At 34.1% G+C, this 16,265-nt stretch overlaps 2 protein-coding genes across 3 annotated transcripts in view; both read right to left on the reverse strand.

Annotated features, from left to right (window-relative positions):
- The window catches only part of sparta (spartin a), a 21,661-nt gene extending 17,045 nt beyond the window's left edge, over nt 1-4,616 (reverse strand). The window contains exons 1-2 of one of the 2 annotated variants that reach the window (XM_087268701.1): nt 4,159-4,616; nt 3,543-3,932 (exon numbers count right to left, since the gene is read on the reverse strand). In XM_087268701.1, coding sequence (XP_087124827.1) covers nt 3,543-3,932; nt 4,159-4,491 — 723 coding nt within the window. In that variant the 5' untranslated portion in view covers nt 4,492-4,616. 2 annotated transcript variants of the gene reach the window in all.
- An 854-nt stretch (nt 4,617-5,470) lies between these two features.
- On the reverse strand, nt 5,471-12,992 carry ccna1 (cyclin A1). Its single transcript, NM_212818.2, is given in 9 exon segments — nt 5,471-5,905; nt 6,338-6,471; nt 8,744-8,857; nt 8,937-9,141; nt 10,133-10,356; nt 10,450-10,568; nt 12,434-12,611; nt 12,689-12,835; nt 12,916-12,992. Coding segments are annotated over 8 exon segments (1,173 nt in total). The 5' UTR covers nt 12,916-12,992; the 3' UTR covers nt 5,471-5,853.
- Nucleotides 12,993-16,265: the final 3,273 nt, after the last annotated feature.

Genomic DNA, 16,265 nt, shown 5'->3' on the forward strand with positions numbered 1-16,265 from the left:
GTGACACTAATGTTACATTAAAACATAAAGAGTAATGTTATTCTTGTGATGGATAAAACTAATGCACAAAGCCAAACATACAGCGGGGAAAAAAAGTACTAAACATGTCATGTTTTTTTTTTCTTGGGAATAATACTTCTGAAGAAGCTGTTGACATGAAATTGGACCAGATTTTGGGGAAAAAATAAACAAACAACTTGAATATAAAAAACAAACGAAAAGAAAAATCAGATTTTTTTTTGTACGAACAATGAAATGACAAGGAGAAAGTGCTGACCTACTAAAACGTATTTAATACTTTATATAGAAGGGTTTTTCGGTGAAGGCAGCTTAAAGACGCCTCATTCATGACTTAATTTGGAAGGTAATTAGATTTGTTTTCTCTCTTTCCTTTAGAAATGTTTTCTGAGAAAAAATGATGAAAAAACATTGAACACTTATTTACCCCGCTGTACCTCTTACTTGCGTGTATGAGTTATTTGTAGCACATCTATATTTTAATTTATTTGGTTCAGTTTTTTAAATACAAGTTCCACAAACCGGAAATGCAACAAAATTTTGGGGTGAAAAAATAAGAAAATGTGTAATACATGCCAATTGAACTTTAAATCATATTTAAAATGATTAAAAAAAACTTTTAAACTCCTCTCTCTGCTCTATAATGCACAACAATGTGCCTGTAATAATGTTAAGTATGACAGTAATCTCAGTTATTCTACTCTTAGCCAAGAACAAATGCTCAATCGAACCAAACTTTAGAAGACACTTTCATGCGATCGTCACAAGACCCAACCTTATGCTCGATAAACAATTCTTGCTAGTTTGTTTACAGTACAAATGTGAGATGCTTTCAAAATCAAAATATGTATTTATATAGTCTATTTATATTTGTTTGCACAAGAGTAAGATTTTACATTCTTACAAAATTGTTCTTATTTTAAGCATAAACCCAACAAAATAAAGAGAAACACTTTTGTAGTAGACTACTGTAGCATTTAGGCCTATTAACATGTATAAAATTAATGTAAGTTTTATACTTAGGTTTTTTTTTTAAAGGCTACACTTTTATTTTTTTTTTATTCCCATGTTTGTATATTTTATATGTTTTTTTATTATATTTTAAGAAATGGTTCAAAAACACTCCAGAGTATTTGTGCTGGTATTCCCCTTGTTTATTAATACTTTAAGCATAAATCCAACAAAATAAAACACACCGTTTTAAAAAGGAAAATGAAATGTCTTAAATAACAACGTTCAGTAGTTGCCAAGTTATATGCCATTGTTTTGGAATGTATTAATATCTTATGATTTGCTTTAACTAATAAGCTTTAATAATAAGGTTTCTATATTTGTATAGCTTTACATACATTTTATTCTTATTTTCTATAGTTTTAGATTTAGATATAGATTTTTTTATTCCATAATTTATTTCTTATTGATCATCTTTTTTTAGGTTGTGGGTGTTCCACTGTTTGTTACATTCACAGCTCAGAGATACTTGAGCCCAGGTCTCCCACCTGGTCGTACAGAATGGAAATTGGTCCGAGAGCATGTAGGTCTCAAGAGCTCCCCCTGGTAAAAGAGGAAAGGGGAGATGGGGTGGATAGGGTGGATGGGAGATTCTTCAAATATGAAGGGAGGTAAGACATATTGGGCTCTTTATTGGAGGCTTGGATTCGTGTGATTGGTTTATCAGTGATTGTTGACGCAGGACCAGCTGAGATCAATCAATGCATGTGATGCTCTCGAAATTAGTTTACAAAACTTGACAAATTAACCAAGACTTTTTTTTATTTGAAAATTTGTTCTTCAGCTTAATCTTTTATTTAGTTGCCAATCTACTATTTATATTTATTTAGGTTTTTCCATATAACAACAAATGGAGGAGAAAATAAGTGAGAAAAAGAAACAGGCCAAGCAGAGTATACTTGTGCTGGTATTCTCCTTTTTTATTATTAATTTAAGCATAAATCTAACAAAATAAAATGCATTTTTTTAAAGAAATATTTAGAAAAACATTTAGAAAAATATATCTGTCTTAACAGTCCAGTAGAGGCAATGTATATTCTTTTTTTAATTTGTAATTAATTTGTCTTTTTTATATCTTGTAATTTACTATAAGTTTTATATTTTCAGTTTCCTTTCGTTTTGTACGCTGCATGTTTCAGTTAAATTAAAAGTTTTCCATATTTGTACAGCTAAGTTTTATATACATTTTGTTTTCTATAGCTATAAGCATTCCCTTTCTTTTTTTAAACTGTGTTTTGATTAAAGTTTTTATAAACATACACTTAGTTTACTCAAAATGTTTACATCCAATGCTCCAATATAAAAGACAGTAACTACAACAAAGCCCCTAACAGCATTTCAAAGATCAAGTAAATATGTTTCGATAAATGCCCAGGTCTGTTGGAAAATGCCTGATTTCAACTGCAAATCTGCAGTCATTTTCACAAATATAAATTCAGCCTCGGTGTCCATTCTGTCAAAGTAGGTCAGCGGGTCTTTATCCAGTTCACTGTAATTATTTTCCAAGCTGTTATTAATAATAAGTGTAGTGCAAAGGTGAGACATACTGAATTGATCAGAGAAAAAGTCATCAAGCAAAAAAAAAAAACTTGGTGCATTGGTATGTTTTATCCTTAAACTTTACTAATCTCCCTTTTAACCTCTTGCCAATACACTTGTATTTTGGGGCATTCCCAAAATATGTGAACCTAGTCCCCCGCATCTCCACAATCTCTCCAGCATTGTGATAATTGTAAAGAACTATTGAATTTAGCGACCATTAATGGAACTCTGAAGAACCTCATCTTCATCTTCTAGTCGAACTCGTATTCTAATTCTTTATTCGATCATTTATTTCTTATTGATATTTTTTAAGATCACGGCTGTTCAGAAGCATTTCTGCGTATGACAGTGTGTATGTGAAAAATATATATATTTTTATTTGATTAGAAAATTTGTCGTTCAGCTTTAGCTGCCATTCACCATGTTTCCCATATAACACTGAAAAAAAAATGCTTAATTGGACTAAAGTTTTTAAGGTAAGCGGTTGCAAAAAAATTTTATGGACTGTATTTAAACATTCATTCATTTATTAGTTTTCTTTTTGGCTTGGTCTCTTTAATCAATCAGGGTTTGCCACAGTGGAATGAACCGCCAACTTATCCAGCATATGTTTTACGCAGTGGATGCCCTTCCAGCTGCAACCCTGAATTTAAACAAACACATTATATTTAGTAATGCTCAACTTAAATTCAGCCCATATAAACTGTTTGCAACCACTTACCTTAAAAAAGTAAATCCAATGAATAATTATTTAGTGCATTTTATTTTATTTGGCTTTATTATCTTTTTTCAATTTATATAACAATAAATGGAGAATAAGAAAAATAAGTTCACTGGTGAACAACGAAACAGACTTTCTTCGAAGTTGTCCAAAAAGTATTGAACAACTCCCATTCTTGTACTTGGACAATTCTGAATAACATTTTTGATTCAGTTTGATTGTTGACTACTGCATTTGTGCTGGTGTTTACCTGCAGGTAAGCTGGAGCATAGCCAGTGTTGGCACTGCCATCCGAGTCCTGGCTGTATATGATGATCCTCAGGTACCCTGGATAAGAAGGTGCAGTGACCCGACCCTCAGCAGACACAAAAAACATCTGCACCCCGCTGGGCAAGAACATAATCTCCATCCCGGCCTCTCTGAGATTGACCGGGGCCACACCCTGACGCCAGGACCCCTGGTGTGGGGCATCTGGAAACGCTCTGTTGGCTCCATGAGAGAGTGACAGATGTCCGTCTGTTGGCTGAGGAGTGTAGGCTGGTGGGAGTTCATTAGGCACCGCGAAGCCCACTGGAGGGGAAACAGGGCGAGAAGGGGCCCTTCCTGAGGTCCCTCTGCTGTTAAATGCTCTCTGGGAGTTCTGGAAGACAGGTAGAGTTGGATAAAAGTTACTTGCACAAGATTAAAAAGTTAAATTCCTACCCAATTGATGCTATTTTAAGAATATCCAACAAAAGGACTCGTTTAAAAAAAAAATAAAGAAAAAAAAACATTTTAGTATAGGCTATTTACACACTATTGTAGCACTTTGGCCTACTGATATGTAGATATTTAATTTCAGAGTTATATATTCAATTTGTTTGTACCTTGTCCTGGAAGACAGGGAGAGTCGGATAAAGTCTCTGACCCGTGTTTGAAGCGGACTCTAGAGCCCCGAGGCGAGCAGTGATGGTGCGCAGAGTCTCTCCCATCTTCAGCTGCGTTTGTCGGGCAGAGTCCCAGCAGCGGCCGGTGCAGCGCCCGCCCCGTGTGTCCACCTGCAACCCACTGAGCAGGTGCCGCCGGCCCAGCCTGTACAGGACCAGAGCCTGGTCTTTATTGCCAGCTTCATCTAACTGAAGTCCGGTATTCAGACACTGCAGAGCTTTATCGTAGTTCTCGCGAATGACACGAATTTCGGCGGGTTCAGACGTCTGCATGCTCGCGTTTGTAAACGCACAGTCCGAGCTGAAATTGTGAAACGATTAAACAAAAAAGTTGAGTGCGTAAAACGCACGTGAAGCGTGGCCCACTGGCTTATCCAGAGTGCTGCTAATTTATTAACGAGCACATTTCTCTACCATGATGACTCTTGACTAAATGATGTATTGTCACCAAGCAGGTTCAACTAGATTACTGAAATGCGTAATTAAAGTTCAAGCTGTTCTCACACACGCAAACAAAATACTGTAACAGCTGAAAGCGCTCAACAAAGGTTTACATTGATGTGACATATTTCGTAGTTGAGAAGCATAGCAGTCACTGAGACTAGCTCGTCATATAGAAAAAAAAAAAGCAGAGGTTGTCTAACTAAGTAGGACGAACGTAACCTTAGTATAAAGAGTACACGTTAGCAGCTGGTCGTGTAGTGGTTATGAAGGATTTAATGGTTCGTTTACCCAAATATGACACTTCTTAATTTCCTACTTTTGGGTTTTTTCCCGTTGAAGGAAATATATTTTGGGGGAGAAGACACCTGTAACCACATCAATAGTAGAAAAACACTGTGGAAGTCAGTGGTTGCAGTTTTTACAGCTTTGGTATCAGTTTAACAGATGAAAGAAACTCAATCATAAGTAATGGGAATGAAACCCAGACTGTTGGGTGAATAAACTGGTGCGATTACAACGTTGTAAACGAATATTTACCATGTTAGTCGTTAGTTTTTTTAATCTGTGCTTGCTTCTTGAATTAAAAAAAAAATCTGGTATATAACACCCATAGTAATTTCCTGTTACCAGTCAATAGGTGCCAGTTACCGGCGATGTTTAGAACACCTTGTGTACAATAAACTAGGCTTACAACCAATAAAGAATTAATGTTAATTCACTTAAGCAGACGTTTACAATTTGTTTGGGAGAATTGCGATTCAGACATTGAAGGCTAGAGGTCGCCATACACAAGTATACCAGACAGAACTGAAGCAATACTGCAACTTGTTTCATTTATTAAAACGCAGTATGGAGCACATGATATTGCACATACTATACAGGTAAAATACATGGTATATCCGAACAGACACCCTAAAAAAAGGTAGTGGTACAAAACCATTAGTTCATCTCAAGCCATTACTTATGGCAACATACAGCCTTCACACCAACAGCATGTTGGATTTAAAGAGAAACAAGTCACACCATTTTATTGGATCACTTTATAATCGTGCACCCTATGATAAAAATCACATTTAAAAAAAAAAAAAAAAGTTAAAACCACATTTAAAAACAATTTCACTCAATATTTACAATAGACTCAAGCGCTGCAGTTCATTTGTCGGCATAAGGGGACTTTTAGTCACTAGAACGTCAGGGCAGCGGCAGAGTCTCTACAGGTTCCAACTGGGACACTCCATGATATCTAGAAGGGATGGGGAGGAATGGTCAGGAATTAAAAGGGTTGATTCTTCCAATGAAAAAAGAGAGGGGGAAATATACATTTTAAAAAAACTGCAGACTTCTGAAAATTTAATTGGGTCAGTGTATCTGAGAATTGGGGTGGGGATAATTAAATATAAAAACGCATTTACTAAAAACAGAATGATATTAAAGTCATATAGGCTGTAGTAAAAACCCTGCTCTGTGGAAGACATTGGTAAGCTGGTTTTTGGCATAAGAGTGTTGGGTTAGAACAAAAGGAAAATGTTCCAATGAGGAAAGGACTCAAATATATTATTATTATTATTATTATTATCATCATCATCATCATCATCATCATCATCATTAAATTGGTTAAACTACGCCTTTAAAAAAAAGGTACAAAACTACACCCATAACAAAAAGGTATGCTTACTTCGAGCTCTTGTACTTCTCCTGGATGGCCTGTTGAGGGCGACTTCCAGCCCCGAGATGGAGCTTATGAAGCTCTTTCAAACACGGGCCAATCACAGCCAGAGAGTAACCAGTAAAGGCATACAGATTCTCAGGCTGACAGAAACAAAACCATTTTAAATAGATTAGACAAAAGGCATGCAAGATCACAGATGGAGGGATGTTGGCTTGAGAATGGGATTTATAATGCAGTATATCTAGACAGTGACAATCATGAAAAAGCAGTAAAAGCAATAAAAAATAAATAAAATAAAGTTTCACAAGTTTAAAAGCAGTCAACTGGGTATTAAACATGGTTTACAGTTGCCATTTAGACACCAATAAGGATTTTTTTTCCTGATACACACCTTTACATTGCAAAAGCACATGCATATCGTATTTAATTTTAAATATCAATGGGGGGGAGGGGGGGGGGCTTCTGTTGCTGCACCCAGGTTATGGAATGCTCTCCCTTATACTGTAAGAAATGCATTCACACTAGCTAGTTTTAAGATGTTAACTCATGTTTAAGAAAGCATTTTTACATTCTTGATCATTCTAATTAGTTAATATTTTAGAATTTAATCTATACTTGTCTTTTATTGCACGTTTTATTACTCTTGTTGTAGTGCTTTGAGTTTTAGAAAAGTGCATTAATTTTTTATTTTTTTTTTATCTCGCAATTGCAAATATAAAATGCTCTAAGTAAACTCATCGTAAACCCTTTAGAATAGGACTAGAACATGTACATCTGCAATAATATAAGTGGTCAACTCCAGGACAAAGTAAAAACACCCATAATTCACTAGGCCAAAACATTACGCCTCAAGCAGATTTCCATCAAACTTTATTTATATAGCACGTTATTACAACCAGGAGGCTGCCCAAACTGCTTTACAGTCCTAAAAACAATTTTAAACATCAACTCAATAACACCGTTGTCAAAACCATGAATTTTTTTTTTTTTTTAGAAACAAATTTCAAAAACCAAGTCTAAATAAATAGGTTTTGAGTTTAGCTTTAAATAGTGCCACATCTGTAATGATGCGAACTTCTAAAGGCAAGGCGTCCATAGTTTCAGACTTGCTACTGCAAATGAACGATCACCCCATTGTTTGTACCTAGATCCAAGGACCTCTAGAAACAACTGACTTGATGAACATAGGGCCCCGTTCGGTTTATGAATCTTAAAAATCTCATAAATATTAAGGTGCAAGTCCATTAACTGTATGAACTACTTTTTTTTTTTTTTTTTTTAATTCTGAACCTAACGGAGCCAGTGAAGAGAGTGGAGGTGTAATGTGCTCACGTTTGCGACTATTTCAGCATGCGAGCAGCAGCATTTTGCACTAGTTGTAAATGATGGAGTAGTGTTTAGTTAATTAACAAAGTACATTACAATAGTCTAGACAAGAGCTGATATGTTTTTTTTTTTCTAGGTCACGCTGGCTCAGAAATGGCTTGATTTTGGCAATAAGTCGAAGCTGAAAAAGCTACCAAATTTACCAGTTTATCAAATTTGAAACTTGATAAGTTTTAAAAACGAAGATAATTTGAGGGTAACTCATTAGGCAGGTTGGAATTGCCTAACACAATACATTCTTTCGTCTTCGTTCAGAGCCGATATTTGATGTCAACTAAACATCCGTGCAGAGATTTAAGTGCATCTTAAGAGTCTGAAACAGGGATATACATGAAAGCATACAGATTAAAGGAGACATCACAACTGACTCTAAAATAAATCTTTAACTTTTTTTTTTTTACTTATAAACCTTTAAAACAAGGAATTTATCAACTAGCAATTAAATTAAAGCTATTTTTACTATTAAAAAAAAAAAACCCTAAACTAAAGCATCTGCACTTTTCTTTTATTCTGATCATCTTGAAGGCACAGAAAAGAGAAAAGATGTAACTGCCACTGAACACAGATTGCGGCAAATTACATTTATGAAACTTTAAAATGTTAGCTGTACTAACTCAAACAACAAATAAATAAAAGATTTTTAAAAATAAATAAATAAATAAAAAGTAGAGGAAAAAAAAAAAAAACTAAAAAAAGTTACTAAAAACACAAGGAAAGCACCAAACCAAACCAGAATTTCTTGAACTTGTTCTTGGTTTCTGGTCAAGTGAAAGCTAATGGCTTCAACTGCTCATACATATCCTAAGCCCCCGGTTAATGTTGCACTTCATGCTTAAAGTCCTACTATTTTGCAGCACCCACAGTTCACAACATTAAATGGGCAAGACAACATATTGGACACCACCTTTGCAATCCATGCTGAGGTTTAGATCACCACCAATATGCATGCGCATACAAGAGATGGATCGAATATGAGCTTTCAAAAAGTTCTTAAAATGCATTAGTGGCTTCAACAAAATAACTCACCCACAAAGCCCCATTTAGAGTGTAGTTGGCCAGACAATATGCTGCAGCAGCGGTCTTGGATGGCAGATATTGCACAAAAGGATCCACCTCAAGCAAGCTCAGTTCTGAGAGATACTACAGGACATGGAGAGAAGAAATCAATATCCAATTTAGGATGGAAAGAAATGAAGCCTACCTTACAAACCACCCATACCAGAGCGAGGTTTAGAGTTCTGGCGCAGACATGCTCCTCCAAACTGTACTGCATCAGAAACTGGTGGATTGTGGGAGCGGTCATGTCAAACGCAAGCACTCGGAGCAGGTGCTGCTCCATCCGAAGCAGCTGTTTCTTTGTATAGGTGTCATCCGTGATGTAGACAAACTCATCCACCTCTGGAGGATACACTTCCTCGTATTTGCTAAAAATCAGAAAAAACAGAGACGAAGGCAATATTTAATTTTAACTTTTAATTTTATTCTTAAATTTTTTTTTTTACTTTAAGTATCTCATTCGTTGTAAATTTATTTAAACTTTATAAATTTAAATCTTATTTTGTCTAATAATTTAGCTATTTATTTATATTTCATTTATTTTATTCTTAAATTAATATTTTATTTTATTTAATCATTTAATTTATTTATTAAATTTAAAATATTTACACATTTATTTTACCTTATTTTATACATTTATCTACCATTTATTATTGATTTATTTAATTTTACATTTTATTTAAACTAATCATTTAATTTGATCAAATAATTTAGCCATTTATTTTGTCTAATCATTAGTCATTTAATATGTAATTTATTTTGTAAATTTAAAACCTTTATTTATTTTATTAAATTTATTCAAGCATTTATTTTGTTTAATGTATTGTTATTTATTTTTATAAGTAAATTAATTTTTTTAAACCATTTAAAAATTACTTAAATTTATTTTATTTAATCATTTATTTTGTCTAATTTTGTCAAGTAAAATTTTATTTTACTCAAAAAATTAGTCCATTAATAAATACAATAAATTAAATTATTTAATCATTTATGTAAATTTTATTTTATTTTAATTTATTTTATTGAATAATTTAATAATTTAAACATTAGTCTAATCATGTCAATTAAAAATTATTTATTTTAACTAATTTTATTTTATTTTCAAACTTTTCTAACTTTTATCTACCATTTATCTATCATTCTTCATAATTTCATTTATTACTCATCGTCATTAATCGATCAATTTATCTATTTCTACTATTACTCAAGATAAATCAGATCAAGTAGATTAATAATTATTATTATTATTATTAATTATAAATATTTTTTTTTCCCAAATAGCTTTCATTTCCATCGTCATAAGCCCATATAAATCAGGGACTAACTAAAAGGATAAGTGAATGACTACAATCATCTTACGCAGCCAGGAGTATTGCAGCCGTCCCCACAAGCTGCAGTTTTCCTCTCAGGACAGACATGCACGAAAGAAAGCGGTCCAGGTAATTGACAGCCAGGTACAGGGTCTCAGAGCACAGCTTGTATTCTTCGCCAACTTCCACCAGCCAGTCCACAAGAATGACCCTCATGCAGTTGGTTATGTCAGGCTGCTTTCTCATATAGCCAGGTTTTGGTCTGTATTTAACCTGAAGCACAAAAAAAAAAAAAAAAAAAAAAAAAAAGTGTAGATGCAGAGCAAAACAAACTAAACTAAAACAGGTTAAACTAAAAAGACAAACTTCGCATTCACGCAGGTATCTGTGGATGTCCTCAGCATATTCAGAAACACACAAGACGTCCTCAGAGGAAGCAGCTTCTTCATCAGCCAATGAATGCATGGATGAATCCATAAATGACCCTGAAGTGTTTAGAAAAGACAGTTTTAGGCCACAAATCAATCTGTGATATGGATTAGTGCATTCAAAATACTGCATTGTTGATTTTTTGTTGTTGTTGTTGTTGTTGAAAGGACACTATAACCATAGATGGACTTAACCAATAAGCGAAGTAAGCAGTCGCTTAGGGCTCCGGGGAATATGGGGGCCTGACCAGTGCTAAGAAACCCATGTTAACCAAATAGTAATTGTAAAATCTGTCTATAGCTATTAAGATTGACACTTTTCAAAACCGGCAACGCCACATGAAATACTAAATTAAATAAATAAAATTAACTGTACAATGTGTACATAGTCTGTGAACTTATATTTTAATGTTAAATTAAGATAAAGACTTTACTTAATATACGTTTTAAGTTTACAAAAAAAAAAATTATAATAAAAAAAATCTAGAGAGAGTGTTAACACTAGGGCCCGGTACCTGGAATTGCTTAGGGCACCCAAATCACCAAGTCAGCCCCGTGTATACTGTACCTGCAAGTTAACAGTTTATATACTGCCCAAATTATGCCGAATAACTGTGCTCATCACTGGGTGACAAGCTGTTATAATATGCTGAAAGCATTATGTTAATAAATATAATATGTAATCAATATAACTTCAATAAAACAACAAACTGTCCCACATCGGATGTCATTCCCGCACCAGGTTTCTGCAACCCTGCTGCGTGTGCATCCTGAATGTTTACAAACCAGTAATTAGGCTGTACACAACTCAACTTCAGATTTTGAATAATGTAACATGCACCTTTAAGCTGCTTTGAAACAATAATTGAGAAGTGCTTTACAAGTAAACTTGAATTAACGTTAATGAACGAAAATCAACTACTCTGGTTTTGTTTGGGGGAGGAGCGAATGTGGTTTTCTACATTGAAAATATTTGTCTGTTCTTATAACTTCTGATTAACGGAAATTAAGCCAACATTAACTCCTTATACCACAATTTAACATCTTTTACCGCCTGTTAAAATTTAGTTTGACAAATTACTAAACCTTTTCTTGCTTAGCAATTCCTTTTCTATACGATTTAGCAGAAGGTTAGTGTTACAGTATATTGCATTATAATGCATGCAATATAAAAAAAAAACAAATAAATAAAAAAAAGCACTCAATTTCAACATACAAGGAAAGTTACAATAGTAAATGCATTTCACTAAAAGGTAAAACATTCAAGTGTTGGGGTAAACTTACAAGTAACGAGAGATCCATAATATTGCTCTCCTAAATAAGTAACGCTTTTTGAGCTATTTTTGAAAAACACGTCATTTTAGTTTAATCCGCTTTTAAAAAGACAAAAAGCTAAATTAAAATTAGTCAATGAGAGAAAAATCATTATTTTGAACGCATCTAAGAGGAAAAAGGGGATTATAGCCTCAATGGACAGTGATTTCACTTGACAAACATTACTTTAAACTCAATCTGTATATGCGACTCATAGTTCTGGGGTCAGGAAGTTCTCGGTTAACTAAAATATTTTATATGCTTTTTTATTTTAAAGGTAAATAAAAGGTCTGCTTAAATTAAAACAGCTCATCTAATCGCAGAGCTCCTCTATTTAAACAAACAAGTTATGAAAAAGTCTCAGCCAGGTAATACAGAGTAATGCAAAGGTAATGTAACGGATTTCTTGCCATAAAAACAAAGTACAACTAGTTACTTTTGTGGGAGTAACTCAATATTGTAACATTACTTTCAAGCTACTTTTCACAACACTGACTATAACACAGCAGTCAGTAGCAATTGAGTAGCTTCATAACAGTAAGTTACTTCTAAGCTAAGCTAAACATGTATATATGTGATAAAACTTATTCTTGTAGATTATAACACACCTGAGCCAATATCTTGAACAGCATCGTTGAGTACTAGCAGTTCTGAAGGCAGCAGGAATGTTGACTTGACTGACTGTACAGTGGCTGTCTCAATCACACGATCACCAATTGACGCTCTGAACGTGCTGACGTCACGCGTAGACACCTCCTGGTGCGTTGGTTCATATTTGGACGCAACCTGGGTTAAACGAGAGAAACGTCAATTTGTTTAACCATCCATTTGTTAATAACAGATAGCGAGCATCTACAATGTACCTGTCCAAATATTCGATTATGCTGATCATTCTCGGTCAAAACACCAAGCACAACTCTTTGGCCGGGCTTGAGCTGGCGCAGGCCTTCCGCTCTTCCTAAAATGTTCTCCTGACGACTGGAAAGAGGAGCAAAACTGCGCGAAGACATCTGTCAAAATCGAGATTTTTTTCAAGATGTTGTGTAATAAATTAAAGTTGATATTTAAAACCGAACCATTCAAAACAAACCTTTTATATCGTCAAACTTTTTTTTAAACGTATGAACTTTCAGTGGATTGGTTAAAGTGCTTTACAAGTGAGTTTCACGCTAACTCATTTATACTTGCAGGTGGCCAATCAACATGAGGCTAGTTGATGGTTTACCTAATTAGTGTTGCATTTCTCAGGTGTTGCAAATAATGTTTCGACAACAACGCAACCATGGAAACGCGGTATGTATGCGCTGCAGTCATATAGATATATACATGAAATGTCGCCTACCCTGTTGTTGTTTATTAGAAGGAATGCGTCAACAGAGCCGCCTTTTTAGTACAGGGCAGCGCTCCTTTGAAATGAATGCAGGACCAAGCTGTAATGGAGACACAAAAAAAAAGTTTTTTTTTTTAAATTATCTTTATTAAGAGTTAAAATAAAATAAATAAATCTGTTTTGTCAAAAATATTTATTAAGCATTTTTTAAAAGAATACCATGAGTTGCATATGTTGGCACACACGTTTTAATTTAAAATCATTGAAAACAATAACATGCAGTCACACGTCCAAGTGTAAAGTGTTCATTTATTCATTCATTTTCAGCTTAGTCACTTTATTAATCTGGGGTCACCACAATGGAGTGAACCGCCAACTTATCCGGCACGTTTTTTACGCATCGGATTGCTTTCCAGCCACAACCCATCTCTAAAAAATAAAGTGTTCATGTATTTTTAAAATTTTTATCAAAATAAACTGTCAAATCATACATACAGTATAGTTGAGGTCAAAATTTATGATTAATGTGAAAAACAATCTTTATCATTATTTATTATTAATTAATTAATTATTTTGCCAAAACAAGAGGGATCACATTATATCAATATATTTCAGATAAAGTAGAAAGTAATATTTGGATAAAAAAATTCCCTTATATGAATTTTATATACTTGATTATAACAATTCTTAACCCTGTTAAGATTGAACCATGAACAAATAGTCAGAATATTCAAATTTTTTTGGAACTAAATTGTTTATTAATCCTTCTATCAAGATCCAGTTTAATACTATATTTAACAGTCTGTGGTTTTATACCATAGCCTATACATGTTTTTTGAAATGTATTATGTATCATGTTGACACATCAGGCCTTTTGGCAACTTGTTTTGCTCAAATTTTAGTCACAAAAAAAGTTTGCCCATAACATTGATCAAATAGAACATATCAGGCAGTTTGTCCCTGTTTATTTTAAACATTTTAGTGTTTTTTATTTCACTTTGCGAGGTGTAAATAGCCGTTTCAGTCAATTGTTCATGCAAAGACAGACCTTACACCTCACATATGAGAAGTGATTGATGAGGAAAAAATATCTTTAATATATTAATGGAAAATTTTGGCATTCTTACTTGCCTGTTATAAAATATAGTTGGATTGGTGGTGGTGGGGTGGAGGGAGAGGGGGGGGGGGCGCAAAACTTGAACCCGCATACCCCTCAGTAAATGTGTAGTTGCGCCCCTGCATTTTACTATTTAGGTTATGACTATAAGTAGTTGTACCCTTCATTTTCAAATAGACATCAGGAATTAAATTAAGTCTCTTTCTACCTATTCTAACAATAAGCCAACTAAAGCATTGACTGATGTTGTTTTCTGATGTTTCTATTTAATTTGTATTGATAGTATTCAGAGCTTGATTAAATTTGATCACCAGCCACTGTGGCTAGTAGTTTTCCAACGTTACTACCCATTCGCCATTTTCACTAGCCACGATTTTGTTGTTAGGAAAATATAGTTGCATAAATTTGACGTTGGCATAGTAAATTTACTTGATTGAAATGATGTGTTATGTCTACATGCCTCCTAAACATTTTTTTTTGTCCACATGACTTCCTCTTGGTGCTCCGGTGTCCCCAACAAGTCCAAAGACATGCGCTATAGGTGAATTGGGTAGGCTAATTGTCTGCAGCCTATGTGTGTGAATGAGAGTGTATGGGCGGGCGTTAACCAGCGATGGGTTACAGCTGTAAGGGCATCCGCTGTTTAAAACATATGCTGAATAAGTTGGCGGTTCATTCCACTGTGGCGACCCATGATCAATAAAGGGACTAAGCCGAAAAGAAAATGAATGTTTCCCAGTTTACTGCACTTATGTAATAATTTTGTCAATGAAAACAAGATGAAAAATGTTTGAAGGGACAACATGGATATCATTAGATACTAACAGTGACTCTCAACATGGAATATGGTTGATGATAATAAATAAAACTAGACAAAATAATAATAATAACGAATCATTCAACTAATATTCACAATGAATCATGCAGTCAATGGGAGAATGTGTTCATTATTTTGATAACCTTGAAGAAAAGGAAAAGGGGATTATATTCTCAGTGGACAGTGATTTTACTTAAGACAAACAGTACAAAAGTAACGAACACATTGCTTTAATCTTTCATTAATTTGTACATATAACATGTATAGCTCTGGGATTAGGAAATTCTCAGCTAACATTATCCTATTTTTTGTGTTTTTTTGTAAAGGTAAATGTAGGTGTAGGTTATACAGTGCTTTGTTAATTACAGAACTCCTCTATTAAAAAAAGAAAGGGAAAAAAACAAGTTCTGAAAGAGATCAAGTGTCAGCCAGAAATAAAAAGGTAACTCAAAAGTATGTAAAGCATTACTTTCCATAAAAAGTAACTCAACTAGCTTTTTTGGGGAGTAATTAAATATTGTAATGCACAGGTGTCAAATCCAGTTCCTGGAGGGCTGCAGCTCTGCACAAATTCCTTTAGTTCCTACCCTGCTTTAACACACTCAACTGTAGGTTTCTAACAAGCCTGAAGGACTCAGTTATTTTTATTAAGTGTGTTTAATTAGGGTTAAACTAAACTGTACAGAGCTGCGGCCATCCAGGAACTGGATTTGACACCTGTATAATGTAATGCATTACTTTCAAAAGTAACTATTCCCAACACTGCAACTGAAACAGAAGACCTGTCAAGTTTCTGTCTGTGAACGTGTCATCTTTAACGTCATTGACGAAATGAACAATGTTGAGCACTTTATTATTGTCTTCGTTCTTTCCATATAGCGCTAATGAAGAATCTGTAGTCTCACACATTCATTTCTGCATTGAAAAGTAAGGTGGACAGTGAAACCACATATGAAATTAAAAATAAAGATTTTTTGATCTTAGTGTCTGTATTGTTACTGCTTTAAACATAACTATAAGCTAGTGTACCCCAAAACTGTGACTAAATCTTGCATTTAGAAAATATAGAATTGTTATAAACATGTAAAGCTTGTAGTTTGCCACTTCCGCCAAAATGGATCAACGTTACCTCATACTTAAGGTTCTCATTAAATCTTAACCAATCAAATGCTCTCT

Source organism: Danio rerio, chromosome 10 (assembly GCF_052040795.2).
Source record: "Danio rerio strain M-AB ecotype USA chromosome 10, GRCz13ab, whole genome shotgun sequence".
Classification (NCBI taxonomy): Eukaryota; Metazoa; Chordata; class Actinopteri; order Cypriniformes; family Danionidae; genus Danio; species Danio rerio.